This window comes from Corylus avellana, chromosome ca2 (assembly GCF_901000735.1).
Source record: "Corylus avellana chromosome ca2, CavTom2PMs-1.0".
In the NCBI taxonomy this organism is placed as follows: Eukaryota; Viridiplantae; Streptophyta; class Magnoliopsida; order Fagales; family Betulaceae; genus Corylus; species Corylus avellana.
In genome coordinates, this window is record NC_081542.1 from 44,819,311 (window position 1) to 44,834,985 (window position 15,675).

The 15,675-nt window shown below is 34.3% G+C and overlaps 1 protein-coding gene across 1 annotated transcript; it reads left to right on the forward strand.

Annotated features, from left to right (window-relative positions):
* The first annotated feature begins 1,399 nt into the window (after positions 1-1,399).
* On the forward strand, positions 1,400-4,588 carry LOC132170967 (sugar carrier protein C-like). The gene is made up of 4 exons (XM_059582134.1): positions 1,400-1,745; positions 1,842-2,164; positions 3,143-3,772; positions 3,866-4,588. Exons 1-4 carry the CDS (start codon positions 1,610-1,612, stop codon positions 4,340-4,342), a joined length of 1,566 nt encoding a protein of 521 aa, XP_059438117.1. The 5' UTR covers positions 1,400-1,609; the 3' UTR covers positions 4,343-4,588.
* Positions 4,589-15,675: the final 11,087 nt, after the last annotated feature.

Here is a 15,675-nt window from a genome sequence, read left to right on the forward strand (position 1 = left end):
CATTTAAATACCTATATTTATAAGTTCACAAGTCCAATATTTTTGACATTGACCAATTCACCAAGTACGCGAAAAAATATATTAGTTTTTTTTAGTAATACTATTCTTTACATTGATTTCATACTATTTGACACGCAATCGAAAGCCACTTAAACATTAGCTACTTAATGTAAATTGAGTGTGCTAAATAAGTGTGAAAACAAACATAATAGCTTCATTTGAATAACCACATTTACATTCACATTGGGTAACTCACAAAGAAACATATATAATTATATTGGATAAGGTTGATATTATATTATATTGTTAGTTTAAGAACTTCGACAATGGAAGAAGGACAAAGCAACAGACAATCTAATCAAAGACCATTAAAACGTTGAGAATAAGGATTAACTCACAGATAAAAAAAATATAACAAAAAAAAAAAAAACGTATAAAAAGACCAGTAACAGTTAAGAAAGAAACATTAATTTCCGTTGTCCCCATTTTCCATTTGAATTGAAAGATTCTCTCAGATTTTTACTGGCAACAAAAACACACCGCCCAATCACATCTGCTCCAACACCCATTGAAAGACAAAACAAAGTTCAAATTTTCACAAACCTTTTCAGTGTTTGCAGGCAATGAACACGGTGAAGCTCGATCTGTTGGCCGTTGGGTCAACGACTCAACATGGCCAGTATCCAATGGGCAATGGATGTTTATTGTTAGAGGATTAAAATTTTTTTAAAAAAAATTACAGTTTTTATAGTTTATTTGAACCGTTTAGATTTAATTTTACGGTTTTTTTTTTGTTTGTAAAATTAAAAACCTAAGCGAAATTCATGGCTAGAAAGTCGTACAATTGCGTAGTTGTATTTATCCTGGGGGCGTCACATGGTCCTTGTACTCTGCTGTAAAGGCCTTTTTTAAGTCACGTATCCCCCACTTCACTATTATTACGACGCCATAATAGCGGAGCCGACGTACCACAGCCTGTACTAATCCAACATTATCCCGACACCGATAAGCTCAATATTTTTTTTTGAAACCTTTTTTGCTGACTCAAACCCGAGACATATACGAATCACATATATATATATATCCCTATCCGTATGAGTAATATATGACGTGTAAATTGATGCCACCGACTCTTTTATATCGATAAGACGATCCAACGGTGTACGTGATTTTATGCAATTTAATAGCGACCGTGAAAAGAGTTATATTCCAGAAAGCTAGGAAAGTTTAGCTTCGTTAAAGCCTTATCTGCACCAACAAAAAAAAAAAAAAAAAAACGAAGTTAACGAAATTATGTTGATTTTGTGAATAAGAAGAAATTATGTAGTTGACAGCTCAGCGACGGTCCTATTTTAAGTAGTTGGAAATAATCTTATCTGGCTGAAACCAGAAAAAATAGAAAAAGTCTTCGTCTAGTTTCTATATATACAGCAGCTAGGACAGTAGAAAAGCTCCATCCTTTTTCCAGCTTGGTGTATGTGTCCATTACCATAGGGAGACTTGTAGGTTCCTTCTTCCCCTGGCTCTAGTTGTCTCATACGGTAGACATCAGTCTCTCTTTAGCCATTCTTCTCTCTTTTCAAAAATTTGACGTGAAAAACCAGCGAGAATGCCTGCCGTAGGAGGAATTCCGGCGGGTGTGCCAGGCAGGGAGTACCCGGGAAACCTCACTCCATATGTGCTTGTAACATGTATCGTGGCGGGCATGGGGGGTTTGATTTTCGGCTACGATATTGGAATTTCTGGTAAAGAGCACCCATTAAGTCCAAATCTTGATCAACTGTTTGATTTTTTTGAATGTTGGTGACGATTTTTGATGTGTTATTTTTGGTTTTTGATAGGTGGGGTCACGTCCATGGACCCGTTCTTGATAAAGTTCTTCCCGTCGGTGTACCGGAAGAAGCATTCGGAGACGACCACCGACCAGTACTGTCAATATGACAGCGAGACCCTGACCATGTTCACGTCGTCGCTGTATTTGGCTGCTCTCGTATCATCGATCGGGGCGTCCACTGTGACACGTAAATTCGGACGAAGGTTGTCCATGCTGTTCGGAGGTGTGCTCTTCTTCGTGGGTGCCATCCTCAATGGTTTTGCCCAAGCGGTCTGGATGCTCATCGTCGGCCGAATTTTGCTTGGTCTCGGTATTGGGTTTGCCAATCAGGTATTGTGTTTCTCCATTTCCTGATCTGGGATCATATTATTTGTGGGGTTTATTTGTGTTTTTGTTTTGGTTCATTGAAAGTTGTCGGTAGAGAACAAAAAGTGTGCTGTCTGAAAACAAATATGAAGCACAATGCTTTATTTTATCCCTTTGGTTGTGAGATGCTTTCACCTTTTTTTTTTTTTTTTTTTTCTTTTCTTTGGGGGTTTTTGGTTGAATATGTCTTATTTTTTCTTTCAGATCTTTTATTTATGCAATGAGACAATTGCTTGGAATGTTGACAAAAAAGATTTTCTGATACCAAGTTGTTTCTGATCCGAATATGGGCTTCTAAACTCTTTGTTTGCTTTTCGGCTGCAGAGATATGGGCTTGTACTCATCTCTGCTTCTCTCTCACTTTCTTTTATTTTTTTATTTTTTTGATTTGTGCGTTGAGCTTTGTAAGTAGAATTGAACTGTTTGGTTTCTGAGAAAGGTTGGAAAAGAAAAGATGACCGTGGTTTTCCCCCCTCTCATCTACAAACGGAAATAGCCACTAATAGGGCGGGTGGGAGAGAAGACTTTTGAGTAACCGAAGTCTTAAACTTTGCCCTTTTTAATTTACAATTATCGTCCCAAAAAGTCATTTCTATATGCCATATTTTCTTTGCAACGACATCACTGTTGTGCACTCCTTTTCCGCCATAGTTTACTTATGGATTCCACGGCGTTGAATTAGAAATTTGCAATTTGAAATATAGCGGCTCAATCAATCAAGTATACCATGTGCATTTGTTTTCTTGCTTGATTTTCTCATTGATAATTAAAGACTTTGTATTTTTCCGAAGAAGCATGACAACTTGACATCAACATCTGGCCCCGCCCGAGAACGACGTGTTGTTCATTTATTCCCATCTAATTATCATCTGTTAATTACAAAATTAAAATATTGGTTTAGCTGTTAATTTTGGCTTTTTGTTCTGTTTTTTGTAATTACAGTCTGTGCCACTCTACCTCTCAGAGACGGCTCCTTACAAATTCAGAGGTGCTCTAAACATTGGCTTCCAACTATCAATCACAGTTGGTATCCTTATTGCCAATGTGTTGAACTACTTCTTTGCCAAGATCAAGGGTGGCTGGGGATGGCGGTTGAGTTTGGGTGGAGCCGTGGTCCCTGCCCTTATAATCACCATTGGTTCACTAGTCCTTCCTGATACACCCAACTCCATGATTGAGCGTGGTAAACAGGATGAGGCCAAAACTCAACTAAAAAGAGTTAGAGGCGTTGATGATGTTGAGGATGAGTTCAGTGACCTTGTTGCGGCAAGTGAAGCATCAAGGCTTGTGGAGCACCCTTGGACTAACTTGTTGGAAAGAAAATACAGACCCCACCTCTCCATGGCCATCTTAATTCCCTTCTTTCAGCAGTTCACTGGAATCAATGTCATCATGTTCTATGCACCTGTTTTGTTTAACACCATTGGATTCGGAGATAATGCTTCCCTCATGTCTGCTGTGATTACCGGCATTGTTAATGTTGTTGCAACCATGGTTTCCATTTATGGTGTTGATAAGTGGGGAAGAAGGTTCCTTTTCCTTGAGGGTGGAGCTCAGATGCTCATATGCCAGGTACAATCTGAACCCGACCTGACATATGAATTGTTATCTTTACTCACTACTATAACTGACCATTGTTTATTTTGATTTTCTGCATGTGTGCAGCTTGTTGTTGCAATTTCAATTGCTGCTAAATTTGGAGTAAGTGGTAATCCAGGTGAATTGCCCAAGTGGTATGCAATTGTTGTGGTGCTTTTCATTTGCATCTACGTAGCAGGATTTGCCTGGTCTTGGGGACCCCTCGGGTGGCTGGTGCCTAGTGAAATTTTCCCTCTGGAAATCCGATCTGCTGCTCAAAGTATAAACGTGTCAGTGAACATGATCTTCACATTTATTGTTGCCCAAGCCTTCTTAGCAATGCTGTGCCGCATGAAGTTCGGGTTGTTCCTCTTCTTCGCCTTCTTTGTGGTGGCGATGTCCATTTTTATCTTCTTCTTCTTGCCTGAGACAAAGAACATCCCAATTGAAGAGATGAACAAAGTATGGAAGTCCCACTGGTACTGGTCCAGATTCGTGAATGATGATGATGATTACCCTAACGTGGAGATGTCCAAGGGAGCCCAGGCTACGAAAAACGTCTGATGGGACAAAGATCTGTCTTTTTTCTCTGTTTTTTGTTTGATCTTTGTTTAGCAGTACATACTATTGGGTATATGGTTTCAATGTGGAGGCTATATCTGTATTGGTTTTACTATCCACAAAACTATGATGTCTCAAAACTATCCACAAATAAAGAAAAAGAAAAAAAGAAGTTTCGATTTACAAATGTCCTGTCTTTCATTTACAACGGAAATTCCAGTATATAGATGACAATTGATCTGTTTTGTCGACCTGCTAAGGCTAATAATTTACATTGCATAAATAATTTGGTTTTGAGAATGCTAGATTGTATTCGGTCAAGATGTATTTTTTTTTTGTGCAATTCCAATACTGTCCCTTCCCCTAATTGTCTTCTTATTATAGTTAATTTGACTAAATTATTGAATTGGATTAATTAACAATTAATATTATGTGATGATATAGGTTGGACTTTTCTAGTGCACCCATCTCTAGCCAAATAATTTGATGCAATTGAATATACCTAGGCCTCCTTTTTGTTATTATTAGATCTGGTTCTGTGATTTTTTAATGAGAAGTACCTACTCTGATAATAATAAAAAAAAAAAGGGCCTCCTTATTGGGATTTCCACCATTTCGTCTATTTATTTTTTTTCTAGTGCTAATGCAATTGCAGCTTATGAGCTGTAAACAAAATTGACTTCGATGAATAAATGTTGGAGAAAGTAGACGAAATGCTTTCAACTTAGTTGATTAAATTGACATTTATTTTCGGAGCAAGTGATTTTCACTAGTCTAATGTCTTTTCTAGTAGACATAATAGCATATGGGTACAACAGGGTTGTCAATTTTTGCTAGGGCTTGCGAACACAATACGATCCAGGTTAAAATTAAGAGGTCTGACTTGTTTGATTAAATATGTTAGGTTAAAGTTAAACTATAAAGTCTTACATTCATACCTTGATATAACACGAACCCAACACGTGACATTTAGAGTTGTCAATTTTTGACATGACCCGTGAACTTGACACGAACCCAATACAAAATTAGCAGGTTAGAGTAAAGGAGCCTAACCCATTTAATTATATAGGTTAAGTTAAAGTTGACATATATAATCTTATATTCATGCTTTAACACGACCAAAATCTGAGAATCAAACATAAATTGTCATCCTTAGGTACAATAGTACGAGGACAATGGTCGTAAAAGCCCACAGAGGGAGGATTTAATTAGGATTTCAAATGTATCCTTACATCTGTCTCTTTATCAAGTGTTGATTATGTTCACACTTCTTCAATAAATAAGGTCAATGGCTTCTCCTAATTTCACACAAGATATCGTTTGGTCGGTTAAGATAGGATAATTTTGGATGACACTAAAATAACCAACCTCTTCTTGGTCGGTTGCTGATCTATATGCAATTAATAAAGCTTATACCTGTTGATTTTGTGTCGTCAGAAAATAGTTACCCTTTATAGCAAGTTAAGCAACCTCAAAGCAAGAGGTTGGAGACATTAATTGTAAAGTTTTCTTCCTAATTTAGAACGAAAATCTTGATTTACTTCTTTGTTGTCAGTCTTCTGTTCTTTCCACATCTTATCGACAAAGGGGTATATAGGATGGCCTTATACAATTGATAGCTTGACTTATTTTGTTTGACATTTCTCAAAATATGTGGAAACCGATTCCCGAAGTTTTGAAATGTTCTTGGTACAAATTGTGAAATGGATATAGACGCTTTGGGTCCATTGTCCTACAAGTTCCAACTCTTTTGCTCCTTGAGATAAGTTAGAAGATAAAACTTAATTGAGATTAGTTAATATAAAATGATGAATTTAATCGTTTAATTAAGAGGATTGCTACACATACTTTAAAGTGCTCACTTCTTGAAGTAGTAGTAAAAAACGAAAATTACTATTGAATGAAATAACAAATGAAAGTATATGTAACATCTAACGGTGATTTTTATTACATGTCAGATACTTAGAGAGTATGTACAATATTTTTCTTCAATTAATATATAATAACCCGGTTGCAAGAATAAAATAAAAAGTGGATAATGATGAATAATGTACCATCAATATAACCACGTGGCTGGAAATTGGAAGGCAGTTTCCTGAAAAAGGGAGACTTAATCCACAACTAAAACGAACATTTTGTAACATTCACAGCTTTATAACAAGTGGGGAATCGGATTTCACATGGTTTGAGTGAAGCATTTTCTTCTTCTTTTTTCACGTAATAATGAGAGTGTAGGAGCTTTCGGTAACAAGCGTAATGATGAATAGATAGAACAAAAAATGCGAAGCTCATATGATATGATATGATAGGCCAAAATCTTGTGGGAAAGGTAGATTTGGTCACGGCTTTGCACTGAAGCAAAGGAGAATCTCATGACTACACTTTTGATTCATTTTCAATTCATGCCCTTTTGCCTTTCCTTACCCTTATGTTTTTGGATAAGATATAATATAATTCTCTCTCTTTCTCGTGAATTGGTATTAAACAACTTTACTTAGGAACCACATGCGATTCTAAAGTTAAAAAAAGAGTACTTTTGTTCCTTCATATCAATGTGTATAAGAGTCTTTTGTGGGAAGGATGTCGACACTAGGCTAGTAATTAAGCTTGACACACAAAAAAAAATTGGTGAATTATGATTGAAGGGTTTAAAAAGTTTAATTAAATAGGTTGAGTTATGATTAATTTATACAGTCTTATACTAATACTTCAACACAACTGAAATTCAAAATGCGAAACAAGACATGACACAGACCCAATATGAAATTAGCAGATTAGGGTTTACGGATCTGACTTGTTTAATAAAATATGTTGGCTTAGAGTTGACTCATATAATTGAATATCAATACCTTGACATGCAAACACAAATTGTCACATTTAGTTTGCACGCGCCGACCTTCTTTTTGTTCATGGAGGGAATCATATTAAGACTTAAAAGCAAAGTCCTGCTTAGGGTTTGGAATCTCCCGGGGTTGCTTCCAACTTTCAAGCTATCTCACATATATCCATACCAATAATTGAATAATTTGTTACCACTACACCGTTCTTCATCAATCATCATTGGTTTCAAAGCTTTAGTCAATACACAACTCTTGCTTAAATTTTAGAAGGTCAAATTGGGTTAGATAAATTTTCTCCTACCTGTTCTTTAACCTAATTTATTCAATTAACACGTGTTCAAAACGTATGTGATTCTTACGTGGTGGTTTTTTATTTTTTTATTTTTTTATTTTTTAACTTTTCACAAGCATTTTAAAAAAATCATGTGAAAATCAAATGTATTTTGGACATATATTAGTTCGACAAATTAAGTCTGGGAGAATTTCCAGCCCGTCAAGATTCAACTATTGACAAAAGAGGATTGGGCCTACTCTAAAGTTGTACACCCAAGCAAGGTTTGCTTAGATTTTCTAACAAACGGCCTACTTTACAACCGGAAAAGATAAGCCCACCTAAAATTGTGAAGAATATATTAGTATTTTCCTAATAATAAAATACCCTTATTTACCGTTATATTATTTGCTTTATTAGTTGTATTTTCCCTATTTAGCTTGGGAAACAATTTAACTACATTATTTCTATTAGCAGTACTACAATTTTTACGGTAAGTTTCTTACAAATTACTAATGGTACCATTGACGGAACTGGGGTGGCCGGTGTAGGCCATCCCCCCAACACAAGAAATTTTCTTTTGAAGATAAAAAAAAAAAAAAAAAAAAATTATAAGATAATTTTTTTTTTGCCTATTGGCCCACCCACTAAAATTTTTGGTCCTTGATCTCTATTCATATTAAACTCTGTCTCCGTCCTTGGATGGTACAGTCCATGCAGTATTTAGTTTGTATGAAATTGTAGACAAAACTGTAATATTTTAAGCATATTTCTTTGGAGAGTTTTCTTTCTGATTCTGTTTAGCTAATTACGTTTTTAAGCACTGTATAAATTAAGATGTAGACACCCAATGAAATGAATGAATTTTCATCAATTGAGAGAGAGAGAGACAGAGTTGTATTTCATAATTTCAGCACCAATAAACAAAGAATAACGATTGAAAATAAAAAAATACATGGAAAGATAATTACTTCTTCTCTTCTTATTCATGGATTTATTTCCAATTACTTTCAAATTAAGCCATTTTAATTTATATTCCCGTCAATACAAATCCATTGACCAACGAACAGTGCACTGCAGTTGAGGTTAGGGTTGAATGCATCGAAGAGCTCAGTAGGCAACTCGAATTTCTGTGTTACGCCAACGCAAGTGTCTCCACTTTTTATTCCGTAAACAGAATCACAAACCAGGGTGGGAGAACTTGGCTGTAGGAATGTAGCTGCTTATTTCAAGATCGAAAACAAAAACATTAATTAAATATTTAAATCAATCATTTTCTATTGCAAATGATGGTAAATGATACCGTTGGACTCAAATTTACCCGAAAAAAATCGACTTTCGGCCCTGGAGAAGACGAGGAGGAGAGAAAGCATCAAAACCAAGTTAGATATCACGGCTGTTGTGTTGGTAGCCCTAGACATGTTTTCTATTTGCTTCTCTTTTTCCTTCTTCTAATGGAAGCTCCTCTAGTGAGTTTTGGTCTCCATGGAAACATCCTATTTATAATAGAAAAATCAGTGAAAAGTCCAAGAAATTAGGCAAAGTAACAGTTGTCATATGGGTTGCAAACAAGAGATCGGCTTTCTAGCATGCAGCCGGATGTGATTCTGAGTTCTGCACAAAAGTGGATGAACTTCATGAAAGATATGGCGGATTACACGTACAAGATTATATAAAGAACAATAATTCTTTTTTTATTTTTTGTCTTGTGTTGTTGGTCTTTTGGGGAAAAGTTGAGTGTGATTAATATGAACGGTTCTCTAGGAAAATCTTTTGACAATCAAGAAAAAGTGTACACTGGGAGATAGCATACACCCATAACCCATTGATTGAGCCTTTAAATTTGAAGAAAACGTTGTATTATTATCATTTGAAAATCTCTTTATTGGTTCTTTTTTCACCAAGGAAACGGGACAGTTCATTTACATTCAAACGTGTACACGAACATTCTCATTCTCATTTACATTCTGACGTGCATACTCTCTAATGTGAGAGTTGTCACACTAGTTTTCCACTACAACGTTTTTTTAATCATGTCTGCTTACTCTCTTTTTACTACTCCCACATTAAAAAGTACACGCTTGAGTTGAGAGTGTTCAAGAGGGAATTCTTATAGCATTTCTCTTGTTTCAAAGCCAGAGTTAAAAAATGGTACCATGCTTCCAGAAGCTAATTCCTAATCATCATATATATATAAAAGCTGAGTTTTAGTTTAGAGAGTGCGTAGAATTGTAACACGTGTCTTCAACCAATCCTATTAGAAAGTACTTAAAATTGTGACACGTGGCATTTTAGATGTTAGCATTTTAGTGAGACAATCAAAACATAGGAGTTTTATTTGTAATGCATTGAATTGTCTAAATGAAGAAAACAAAAAGTTTTCAAATTCTCTCTCTCTCTCTTTATCTAATTTTATTTTCATCTTTTTCATTATGTTTATATCTCAATATGAGACATAATTGTCTTAATGAAGAAAACAAAAGTTTCACAAATTTTCTTGCCTAGAATTGCGACACGTGGCGTTTTAGATGTTAGCCTTTTAGTGAGACAATTAAAACATAAGGGTTTTATTTGTAATGCATTAAATTGTCTAAATGAAGAAAACAAAATCTTTTCAAATTTTCTCATTTCATCTTCTCTTGCTTTATGTTTATATCTCAATGTGAGACAATTAAAATGTATAGGTTTTATTTGTAATATATTTAATTGTCTTAATGAAGAAAACAAAAGGTTCACAAATTCTCTTTCTCTCTCTCTCTTTTTCTTTTTATCTTCTCTTGCTTTCTCTTTATATTATTTAGAATGCATTTAATTGATATCTTAATGAAGAAAATAAAAGGTTCTCTTTATATAATTTCCTTTTTATCTTCTCTTGCTTTATGTTTATATCTCAATGTGAGACAATTAAAACGTATGGATTTTATTTGTAATATATTTAACTGCCTTAATGAAGAAAACAAAAGGTTTACAAATTTTCTCTCTCTCTCTCCCTCTCTCTCTCTCTTTCTTTATTTTTCTTTTTATCTTCTCTTGCTTTTTCTTTATATCTCAATGTGAGACAATTAAAATGTAGGGGTTTTGTTTATAATACATTTAATTGATATCTTAATGGAGAAAACAAAAGGTTCTCAAATTCTCTCTATTTATTTTTCTCTTTTCTTCTCTTGCTTTCTATTTTTATCTCAATGCTCCTTTGTAAATTTCATACTCAATTCAGGAAAAAGACGAGAGGGAGGGAAAGTACGTGAGAGTTTCCAATAGTTGTTTCTCAATGAAAAATTATACTACAGTTCTTTTATTTCTTTTATTTTTTATTTTTTGCTAGAACATTTATTTTCCATTATATTAGTATTGTCATTTTATATGTTTACTTTTGGTGCTTATGTTCTTCCATTTTTGTTTTTATCCCCTATATATATATATATTTTTTTTTTTTTGCTTTTATTTTTTATTTTTATTGCTTTTACTTTCTATTTATATCAATCAATTTCCGAAAAAGACAAGAGAGAGAGAGAGAATTTCTATTCTTTTTTTCTCAATGAAAAATTAAACTACAGTTATTTTCTTTATTATTTATTTTTTTTCCTATAACTGTTTTTTTCAATTTTCCAATCGTTGTTTCTCAATGAAAAATTATACTACAGTTTTTTTTTTCTTTGTTTCTTTGTTTTGTTTTGCTAGAATAGTTATTTCAATTATATTAATATTTTCATATTTTCGTTTTTTTATCTTTATTTCCGGTGTTTATGTTCTTCCATTTTTTGTTTTTGACCCTTATTTTTTTTTTCTAATTTATATATGATTTTTTTATTCAAATGATTGCTTTTCTTTTATAAATTTTACATTGAATTCAGGAAATATTAATAGTGAGAGAGTTTCTTTTCGTAGAAACTCATTTTTTCCAATATATTTCACTCTCAATTTTTCAATTGTAGATTTTTTTTTTTTTTTTTTTTTTTTGGTTTTTCCATAAATCCTTCATTGAAGTTAATGAAAAATGAACAGAACCTGCAATTGTCTCCATCGCCGCTTGTGTACGACATCTTAATTTGCGCAAGCCGTATTGAAACGATAGACTTTGTTGCTGATCACCCATATTTGTTTATGATCAAAGAAGATATGAGTGGCGTGGTGCTGCTCATTGGACAAGTGCTCAATCCTCTCGCAGTAGTCGAACATCTTTATTAATAATTATAAGCATCTGAATTTCATCAAGTAGTCGAAAATCGTAATTAATAATTGTTTTGTTGATTAGAAAAAATCAATAAATGTTCTGTTGATGCGCTTTTTTGGCTACCATCATGTGTTGTTGAGTGACATGGTAGTACTGTTCATTGGACATGTGCTCAATCCTCTCTTAGGCCGAATGAATTCGTCATGTTTGTGAAAAGGTATAACCAAATTGTTAGTATGGTGTGGACAAGTTCTTCGAGGCGTCTATGCTAGGAAACTCAGATACCTAAGTTAGTTTCACTCTAAGTGTTGTACTTGGTGTAGGGGCCTATTTATAGGCTAAGAGGTAGAGTCCAACTTAGATTATGTCTCATTCTTTAACTTGATGTGGGAGTGGTGAAAGTTTAAATTGGACATGTGGTCTACTTCAATTAGGCTTGGAGTAGGACTGTTGTGTTAGATTCTTCAATGAGTTCTAATTGGACTTGGATTTAAGACTCCATACTCCAAAGGTGCTTTTCTTGTGAGCCTATTGGCTTTGAAGCCTAGGATCTGATGGCCAGTTGAGTGAAATTATTACAAACACATATCAATTACAACAAGTAAGAGACCATCATAAATAATAATTGTCCCGTTAATGTACTTTATTTTGCTATTGTAAGAAAAGCCCACCATGGGGGGAGGGGGAAGAAAGTTGAGTGCGATCACTATGAAGTATGAAAGATTTTCTAGGAAGTTTATGAATATCTTTATTGTCAGGACATTTATTCCTCGTATTTACTATCAATGGTAAGAATCAAATCTCACTAGTATAAATCTACTTAATGCTTGGAAATCTTCTAAAGGTTATATACTTATATTCAATAGTAAAAAAATAACAAGATGCTGCTGCTGTCTTTTGAATCTCCGCCTCTTCATCGATCGATGTTGCTGTCTTTCGTATTTCTTTTAATCTTCTTGTTGTTTTTTCATAGTCTATTCTGGGTTTTGTTTCTTCTTTTCATTGTTTTTGTTTTTATGTTGTTCTTTTCTCTGTGTATTCGAGTCCCTGCCACCGTTGGTTCTTGTTTGTTATTTGGGGTTTAGGAGGTTTGTGAAATTTTTCCAATTCCGTGCTCCTCCCTAGCCCTTGTGGTTGTGCCTTCTTTGACACACTATATATATAACCGCCTTTTTTGGTGGTCTATTTTCTTGGTCTTCGTACTAAGAAACCATAGGCCCGCTTCATTTATTTCTTGCATTAATTTGTTTTTTATTTTATGTTTATTTGTCCTGCTTTTTGTTTGGGTTGTCCAGCACTTTGTTGTAATTTGTTGTTCTGTTTTATGTAAAAAAAAAAAAAAAAATTGTCGAGCTAGAGAAAATGTATAACCATCTATTTATTTTTGACGATTATATTTTCAATTTTTGTTGCTTGATATTGCTTCCGCTCTGCACACATGGCTTACTACGGTCTACGGACCAGAAAATGGAAAAATAAATAGCATAATATTGCACCTAAGGTCTTTTAGTACGTAGCTAGCAATTTACCGAGGAGGGAGAAGAAAATTTTATCAATTTCATAATTTCTTCTTTTTTTTTTTTTTTTTGAAAGGAATTTCATAATTTGACCGCCAAGAGCAATGGCTAATGGCTATTGACACATATTACATGATCCAATACAAAATATTAAAAAAAAAAAAAAAAAAAAAAAAAAAGATAAGAAAGATAATTCTCTCTCCTTATTCATGGATTTATTCAATACCCAAAGCCAAGAAAAATGGGTATTGAATACAAGGATGCCAGTCTCACACACTACAAGAAAAATGGGCTTTAGCGAGTTAAATTACAGTTGTCATTGATGACAAAGAGATGCACACAAGGATGCCATCCTCAGAGATCTGCTTAAAATTTGATCCACTTCAACAAAAACGTGTCGGATTACACAAGATAATGAACAACGAGACCAATTAGATAAAGTATATATCGTGCCATTCAAGATATACTTGGACAACTGTTAATGCACAAGAAAACTTCTCCTTACTCTCAACTCACAAGGTTTGTAATATATATATAAGTTTTCTCACAAGGTTTGTAATATAGATATATAAGTTTTCTCCTGAGTCAGTTGACAGCTTGATTGGACTCGTCCCTGGTAATAAACTATACTTCATAGGAACTTGGAACCAGAAATTTGATGCATCAGCAACAAAAGAATATGATTTCACCTTCTAAATATCATTTCCAGAAATTTGATACATCAGCAACTTGGAACCAGAAGTTTTCAGGATCCCAAGGGTTAAGATTTCTTTAGACTTTGAAGTTTCTAATGTTCTCAAGGAATAAGGACTGGAATACCCTATCTGTACTGAAGCAGATTTGACAGAAATGGTTGACTCACAAGTAGGCCAGGGCCTATGTGTTTCACACTTATTCCATAAATCCTTCATTGAAGTTAATGAAAAAGGAACAGAACCTGCAATTGTCTCCATCGCTGCTTGTGTACGACAAGTTTGCGCAAGCCGGATTGAAACGATAGACTTTGTTGCTGATCACCCATTTTTGTTTATGATCAAAGAAGATATGAGTGGCGTGGTGCTGCTCATTGGACATGTGCTCAATCCTCTCGCAGGCTAAATGAAGAGAAAATTATAAGCATCTGAATTTCATCAAGTAGTCGAACATCATAATTAATAATTGTTTTGTTGATTAGAAAAAATCAATAAATGTTCTGTTGATGCGCTTTTTTGGCTACCATCATGTGTTGTTGAGTGACATGGTAGTACTGTTCATTGGACATGTGCTCAATCCTCTCTTAGGCCGAATGAATTCGTCATGTTTGTGAAAAGGTATAACCATATTGTTAGTATGGTGTGGACAAGTTCTGCGAGGCGTCTATGTTAGGAAACTCAAATGCCTAAGTTAGTTTCAGTCTAAGTGATGTAATTGGTGTAGGGGCCTATTTATAGGCTAAGAGGTAGAATTCAACTTGGATTATGTCTCATTCTTTAACTTGATGTGGGAGTGGTGAAAGTTTAAATTGGACATGTGGTCTACTTCAATTAGACTTGGAGTAGGACTGTTATGTTAGATTCTTCAATAAGTTTTAATTGAACTTGGATTTAAGACTCATACTCCAATGGTGCTTTCCTTGTAAGCTTATTGGCTTTGAAGCCTAAGATCTGATGGGCCAGTTGAGTGAAATTATTACCAACACATATCAACTCCAACAATTAAGAGACCATCATAAATAATAATTGTCCCGTTAATGTACTTTATTTTGCTATTGTTACTTGTTAGAAAAGCCCACCATGGGGGGAGGGGGAACAAAGTTGAGTGCGATCGCTACGAAGTATGAAGGGTTTTTTAGGAAGTCTATAAATATCTTTTTTGTCTGGACATTTATTCCTCTTATTTACTATCAATGGTAAGAATTAAATCTCACTAGTATAAATCTACTTAATGCTTGGAAATCTTCAAAAGGTTATATTCAATAGTAAAAAAATAACACAATGCAAACCAAACTCTTGAAAGGCGTAGACTCTAGACAGAGAGGGAGACACCGTATAACCAAACTGCTCACGGGTTGGGAAGTTAGCTACGATGAAGATTATGGACAGGACGTGGATTCATGATTCTCCTGATTGTATTTGTGAAATTCTTGCTTCAAAGAATGAGTGCTCCCTTTGAGCCTTGCCACGTCAAAGAATTTTATTTTTTTGTCATTTAGAAAATTTCTTTATTAATTCGTTTTCAACCGTTTTGTTTAAAAGCAAGAGTTAAGAAATGAATTACAAAAAAAAAAAAAAAAAAAAAGAAAAAAGAAAAAAGAAAGATAGTTAAGAAATGATGCTTCTAGAAGCCAATATATACGAGGTGACAACACATTTTGGCATCTATGTTGTTGTGCTTTGAGTCATTCAGTTGTTGTCGTGCTCCTTGGCCCAGAAATTCGGCTTCAAACCTTTTCAATTTTATGAAAGGGTATGCTATGAAGTATATACGAAGGGTTAAGCTCGGTTTGATGGAAAGGATTGTATTTGTGTAAATAATATAAATTACATCTATATATA